At 40.4% G+C, this 7,873-nt stretch overlaps 1 protein-coding gene across 1 annotated transcript; it reads left to right on the forward strand.

Moving 5' to 3' along the window:
- Window positions 1-628: 628 nt before the first annotated feature.
- Window positions 629-3,552, forward strand: nkx1.2la (NK1 transcription factor related 2-like,a). Its single transcript, XM_034682698.1, has 2 exons — window positions 629-1,032; window positions 2,384-3,552. The coding sequence occupies exons 1-2, from the start codon at window positions 816-818 to the stop codon at window positions 2,998-3,000; spliced, it is 834 nt and encodes a 277-aa protein (XP_034538589.1). The 5' UTR covers window positions 629-815; the 3' UTR covers window positions 3,001-3,552.
- Window positions 3,553-7,873: the final 4,321 nt, after the last annotated feature.

Here is a 7,873-nt window from a genome sequence, read left to right on the forward strand (position 1 = left end):
TACAGTACATGTGTAAGTCGTGTTTTTTCTGACATAAGAAAAAAAAAAGACATAAAACAGTCATCATGAATATTTGGGGTTTTCATTACCATGCTGTTAATCCCCTTGTCTCACACCTACCCCCTCACAGGTTATAGCCATTAAAAAATACAACATAGCAGTTGTTGCTCCTTTTGATCATGGTCTTGTTTGCTTTTGAGAACAAAACAAACATAGAACGGTTTATATCAGTCTGTTTCATAACCAGTTAAAAACTCCTCACAGGAGCTTTAATTTGAAGAAAGTTGTGATTCTTTTGATAAATCAGTGATGAGAAATTCAAACAGAGGGCTGTAGTTTTCACACAGATAATTTGGTTTTTATCTTGGGAAAGTTTGTCCGCAGACCGTGACAGAAACTCCTCCACAAACAGTCCATTTCAGAGAGTCAGGGTGATCGCTGATATGGACCAAGCACCATCTGTGCCCAATTTCCTTTCAGGTCGTTGGATTATTGAATTTAATGATATGGGTGATTATCGACGAATGCTTTGAGCCCATTAGGTGGTCGTGTGAAACACTAATAGTGTTTGTGTCACGTGTCTGGTGGAGACTGGGGGGACAGACGCTTTAAAGAGCGCGCGCCGGTCATCTCATTCACGCTGCCAGACAGACAGAAGCAGAGGAGCAAAGTCTACACTCCGAGGGATCACCACCACTAATCCGGTTTGATGAGGCTTGAAGACAAGACGTTGGCTAAACTATGAGAAGTTCCTCTCCACGCGCGTAATTACGCACGCCCTTTTTTTCATCTTTAAAGCTCTTTTGCCGTGAAGGATGCTGGACCCAAAGGACTGTGAGGTGACAATGACCTCCTCTCATAAGATTTCCTTTTCCATTATTGATATTTTGGACCCAAACAAATTCAACAGCAAAAAAGCAAGCGAACTTTGGATGGAAAAGGAGAAGTTTTCTGTTTCAAATACAGAGGGAGAAAGTGTAGAGTCGGACAGCAGTGCAGGCGGAGACTTGGGGGCTGAGCGCACGATAACAGGTAATGAAATCACAATTTCAGAATATCATCTAGCTTATAAATTAAACGTTTAAGTATATTTTACTGTTTTGAATTTTTTTTTTTAAACATGCAGACTTTTTTTTAACGAATTCGTATTTTATTACTGGCATGTATAAACACCTTAAAAAGGATCAAACGTATACGTATTTATTAAGTAACCACACCATAAAAACTTTCTTCTGTGGGTCTAAACCGCAGCAAGAAAGACACTTCTTTCGATCAAATTTATTGTCATCTCTGTATGACCTTCCTTTAATTTCCAAGGCTGCGTTTCCTTTCAAGAAAGCCACAAAGGCTTCTGCTCCCAGAGCCCCGATGTGTGATTGGCACTGGGACAGGCAGGCCAGATAATTGTTTAAATCGTCCCATTGAGGATGCCTCCGCGCGCTTTGATCGATATCCCATTACTGCATCCTGCATATCTCCCTCCAGCACCTTGCAGGTACAAACTTCACACCCCATCCATGTCTGATCCTAAATATCGCTCGATTAAAACTTCCCTTTAAATAGATGACATTTATCGACCCACCCGCAAATATGAAACTCCATTAGCACGTCACGGCTGAGGTGGCGGAGCTGGATTTAGACGGGATTTCTTTTCCGCAACATGACATTTGAGGCGCTGTGTGCTTTATAAATTATTTAAGGATTAGTGACCGAGTCTCCTCTCTCTGCTCTGAATCTATGCTCCGATCCGCTCGAGCGACCTCGGGATCCTAATCAAACAGTTTATAGATGTCAACTTCAGGCCTCTTGTGTTTGCTATTTAAACTGCAGCTCCAACAGGACAAAGAAGAACAACACTGAACAATGAAGAAACATTTTTTAGGCAGGTGTGCGCCTCCAGATTTGAGAGGTGACACTTGACTTGTGTATGCAGGAGCTGTCCTTTCAGCACCGATGACGCCAGATATGGCCAATTTTGTAGACCATTAGGTCCATTAGTAAAGACAGACACGTCAAAAACACAAACACATGTTGAAGGATACTTCTTCTTAAGTGTTTGTTATATGCACACATTATCCTGTTATTCAATGGATCCATCAAAGCATTTTTTAGAACCAAGAAGTTCTGCTTGAGTCAAAAATGTTGGCATTTTATGAATGAAAATAAAGAAAATGTATCGATCCTCATCTTGCCAGCTCATCACAAACTTAGGCAATAAAAACATGAGGCAACCTTAAATCGCTGATAGGTGCACTATACACTTATTTTTTTGACTGAAAAAATGAAACAAATGCTCCTCAAATCCAGCGTAAACATCCATTTGATGCAAAATGTTCTGCAGAGGTTTGCAGGACACGAGCTAAATATTCTCTTTTATTTACAGGGGGAGAAAAAGTAGCAGAATCCCCTCCAGCCTCCAAGCATCATGCAGTTGTTTCCGACTCCCATCCTCTTTCCCCACAAGCTGAGGACCCAGAGTCCTGTCTCCCCAAGGAGGGGCGAGACGACGCAGAGCCATCTGTCCCCCTGCAAGACCCCTCACCGCACAAACGACGGCGCCAAGACCAAGCCTGTGCCAAACCCCGGCGCGCTAGAACCGCCTTCACTTACGAGCAACTTGTTGCTTTGGAGAACAAATTCCGCACAACTCGTTACCTGTCCGTGTGCGAGAGACTGAACCTGGCTCTGTCTCTGAGTCTGACAGAGACGCAGGTGAAAATCTGGTTTCAGAACAGGAGGACCAAGTGGAAAAAGCAGAACCCAGGCGCGGACAGCACCTTGCAGCCAGGCGGATCCAACCCTCTAATCAATGTCAGTACAAACCCGCCCACGTGTGGCTCAAGCCCCGCAAGTTTCCACCAAACTTTCCCCAACTTCAACTCTGGGAATGTGATCTTCCACACAGCCGGTGGAGTTCCGCTTTCAACCACTGGAGGGCTCCTGCATCCCTTCATATCCAGTGGTTTTGTACAGCCCACTTATTTTAACCCACATCTATGAAACCAGCTTAGACTGACACGTGCAGTTGGTGATATTGCAAACTTCTGCAGCCGATTCAGCCTCAAATGGAAGTTCAAGCTACTTCAGGGCAAATCTTTACAGAAGATAAACTATTAAATACTGAACTTTTGCTGCCCAGATTGACTGTAATGCCACGTCATGTTCTACAAACAGAGGAGCAGAGAGGACGTGTCTTTTCTGTTAAAGGAGTTTGAAATGTCCAGGTATATTGCTATCTTCAATGTTTTGACACGAACCCTATCCAAAACTTGAACATAAAACAAAAGGCCAAATGCAACTGATTCAAAAACCTATTTAAAAGTTGTCAAAAGACTGCAACACTATGCACTGTCTGTCACATCATCATATTTGCTGAAACACCTGCTCACATTGTGTATTTGACAGCTCATACTGTATCATTTTCCTGCATCTGTGTATTGCCTTTACACCTCAAACTGAGTGCAACCATCCAGCAGCCAGCTGTGTTTTCTGCACAGCTCATGTCTGTTACCATTCACACAACATCAGCAGTGTAACTTCATTAAAAAAACATAAAACATCTGTGTGTGGCTCCTGTATTACAAAGTGAAAGCGCTCCAAATGAGAATAGATTATGGGACATTTTGCATTCCTCTTAACATTATTGTGGCTAATGGGGACATCAGTAATAGGTTGGTAATAGTGATAGATCATGTTCCTGTTAATGGGAGCAGCGATAATTACTTATATGCTTTTAACTTCTGGCAAAGAGGCTGAGCTGAGTGCAAGAGGAGGGATCTTACAGTCGCCTACTTTACAAACAGGGACTGCAGATTCCACAAGAGCATGTCTAATATTTATGCTTTTTCAATGCACAAATTATTAAGGTTTAGAACTACAGCAAATTCAATCACTGGTTGAAATAAAGTGGAAAGAAAAGTTTGAAAAGCTGACAAACATAAGTCGGCCTGTTTTCATTTCAAGTTATTCAACACTTCAGCCTTCCTACATTTGGATGATACATTTTATTCCATGCTCCCTGCACTATATTTCTGAGAGCTGATGCTCCCTGTAACGTTGCAGACAGATTATTCAAATTTGCAACACATTATTTTAGTGCTATATTGGTACAGATAAAACTTTCCTACAGCATATTAAGTTACTTTACTAATTATGATAATGATGCAAATGTTGTGATATGACATTTTTAGAGTCTGTAAGTGGTTACGAATGTCTCAGGTAATGGGCAATTAATCAACGATACAACCCTTATCCCTTAAAGGTTTGGACACTGTGTAATATGTTGATCAAAACAGAATATGATGGTTTTCAAATCATTTAAACTGTCCTTTGTTGTATTTGTTTCATTTTGTGATGTGCCAAATCTTTTCAAAAGATGACAAGTTGGAACTGCAGACAGGTCAGTATTTGTTTTCGTATTGTCAGTTTTGGGCAGAAATTTCTACAAATTCTCTTCATCTTTTAATGATATTATTTCAGTAGATGTTGAAATCCTCAAATTATTTGCAATTTTACACATTGTTCTGACATTGTTGAACTATTTTCTTACCCAGTCTCTCAGAGTGGTGAACCTTTTCCCATCTTTATTTCCAAGAGACTCAGCCTCTCTAGAGTGCCCTTTTTATACCCAGTCTTGTTACTAACCTGTTGCAAATTAACCAAATTATTTGGGAGATGTTTCCCCTGGGGTTTTATTCAGTGGATAATATGAATGATTATTGTGTAGAACTTCTAACATTTTATTGGTTTCCAAAGAAAGACTGACAGAAGTGTGCCTGCTTATGTTATAAAAGATGCATCTGTTGAGGTCCAAATATTTTTGGAACCACGTTTTGTTGGCGGTCATTTTTGTCTTTGGTTTGTTAGAAAGAATATTGTAATATACTACCTACTATATACTCAGACAGTATGCACTACATACTGCCAACTAACATGGCTGTTAATATGCCATTAACAACATACTAATGCACGGCCCCTTTGGGTCACATGACTTAAATCATTTATTACTAAATCGAGCCACAACGGCTAAGCTAGCACACATTTCAGGCCATATGGAATTCAACAACAAATAATCATTGCTCATACAGATATGTAGTAATTTAAATAAATGTAGTATGTATTCATTAGTTAAAGAGACAGTGGATTTGAATCATGGTTACTCACATAGAAAGGGACATAGTTCTTTGTTTTTTTCCCAATGAACCTCAATCTAAAGTATATCACATGGTGTGGCCTCTGTGTTACAATATTTTACAACCAAGTGGCAACTTCCGGCCACGAGAATTGAAGCTAATATGGAAGTGTTAAAAACTGCAGTTCATCGAGTGTCAGCTTCAGGCTGGCTCCGGAAGTACTGGAAACCACAAACACACAAATTCAAAAAAGATGATCTTTCCAGCAGAAATAAACATGTTTACAGCCTGGTACAAAAAACAAGTGTAGTCTGGATAGCTAATTTGTGGATCGGCACATAATGTATGTGGGGTGAAATTTTTTCTAACGCAGCAGTTTCGAAGATATAAGGATTACGAGTTTTCCATTATGAGAGGCACAGCTGACTTCATTGACAGGCAGGAACACTGTAGCTGTTGGCTAGGAGGCTCAAAGCCCACCTCTTTACCTCGATAGAAGTTAGGTTGAGTTCAGCATATCCAATATGGTTCCATGTGGACGATCGGCTTCAAAATAGCACTTCAGAAACAGACGGGTGACGTCATGGATTCTGCGTCCATTATTTATACAGTCTATGTTTACAACCTACCCAAGGAGTAGGTTGTAACACAGGCATATTGTGTATTTGACAACAAATTACAAGATTGGTTTCATTGGTGGTAAACGAATTTGAGAGCTCTAATTAAAAAAATCAGAGAGTTACAGGTGATGAAGCAAAAAAGTGATATAGCATACCCAGTCTCCCCAATACACACTTTTTGTTAATTTTTGCTGCTTTAAACTTAAAGTTAACTTTGTAACTCAAGACATACATGTAACTCAAATGCTTGACTCTAGATACTTATTTTCAGTCTCTGTCCTGCACTTGCACAAACCATCCACACAGTGTCACTGTTTCCTTTCTTTACACACTCTCAGTTTGCTAACACTGAGAAAATCAGCACAACTGAATGCTTTCTGGATTAGTATTTTGAAATTCAGGCAAATTATGATCATCAGACACAAGATAAATGTATCCATTTATGCCAGTATTTAGAGAGTTATGATCTACTACATGTCTGTTTTTTATTAATTTAACATTTGTTGTTGTTATTTTGCCATCTTATGTTATCAAATTCACTCTTATCTTAACCATTCTTTAAATAATCAGAGTTATTACTGAGGCCTGTTCCTGACAGAGTTGAATTTGAGGCCGTCACTCATTACTGCTTTAATAAAAGCATGTGAGCTAAAAAGGGAGGAATAATTGCTAATTTTGAGAGAAAACTTTTGTGAACTTTTTCTATGCTCTGATATAATGTGCAGAGAGATAGAAGTGAAGTAGGACAGTGAAGCCTTGGTTAATTGCAAACCTCCTGTCAAATCAATGAACTGTTCTTGTAATTGCTGTAGGATTCTGGGAAATATACTCTTCTATTAGTCCTCATTTACATCTTCTACAGCCTCAATGTACAGCAGGTGTGCATGACTGATGTAATGTGCCATGCTAAACTTGCTAACCGAAGCTTAAAGCAGCCAGCCAGCAGAACAGGCCAACAAAATATAGATTCCTTCAGAAAAAGACTGAGATAGAAGAGACTCAAACACAATGAAGCCGATGTCATTAATTGACATCTTTTGAGAGACTGTTGTGCTTTACTTTGATCTACAATAGTCTGGTTGAATAAGCAGCTTCTGTCTATATATCTGCAGACAGAGAGTGTGCAGCTGGAGGAGGAGACAGGAGAGGAGCAGACTGAGAATGACTGGTCGGCAATTTTCCCCTGACATCAGTTTGATGGCTCGAGGGCTGACAAGCATCCTTCAATTAGATAGAATTTTCTTGCTGCTGTCAAAACCCAGCTAATGTCAACCTGTCGCTGTCAAGCTGGTGTTAGTGCTGGTGCAACTGTTGTTTTTTGTATTTAATCCCCACTTTTTATATATATATATATATATATGCGTACATATATATATATGCATACCTTTGCACACGCTCACATACATTTTGGGGGGATTTATTTGTTGCGACTGGTAATATTGAATGTCCTCCGCTCTGGTTCGGAGATATTTTTCATTCCAAAAGGGCCTGGCAAGCAGCTGAAGGATTTGACAGTTGTGATCAATACTCAGGAAAATCCAGCATAAGGAGCCCACTCTGTATTTCGGCTTGAGGCAACTGTGATATGACAATGTGATGAATAATTTTGCAAGGTAACTGAGGGGGGTCATTTTGGTCCAGGAGAGGAGGGTGCATGTTTAAAATTCATGCTGGGTTAATGCTCAGGGGCAAGGTCAGATGTTAATAGTAACAGTGCTTTCATGTGTGTGCGTGTGTGTTGGAGGGGGGTAGAGAGAGAGAGAGAGAGAGAGAGAGAGAGAGAGAGAGAGAGAGAGAGAGAGAGAGAGAGAGAGAGAGAGAGAGAGAGAGATGGTATGGGGAGAAAATTCCATCTGCAGCCCCTGTTCTCTGGACTTATCTTTTCAGAGGATTGAGTAGGAGGCTTGAATAAATAAAATTCTGCTGAGGATTTCCTGGTATGTGCATGTGTATGTGTGTTTGGGTATTTGCGTTTGCCGTCTTTAGCTATGGTGGCCCACAGGGGCTGGTATCGTTCCCACTGAGGTTAACAGGTCAGATGGGAAGAGCTACTGTGGGCTGGAAGGTAAAAAGAGATACAGGAAGACAGATAGAGGGATGTTTCCAGGGACAGCATTGCAG

The sequence above is a fragment of the Notolabrus celidotus genome, chromosome 4 (assembly GCF_009762535.1).
Source record: "Notolabrus celidotus isolate fNotCel1 chromosome 4, fNotCel1.pri, whole genome shotgun sequence".
Lineage (NCBI taxonomy): Eukaryota > Metazoa > Chordata > Actinopteri > Labriformes > Labridae > Notolabrus > Notolabrus celidotus.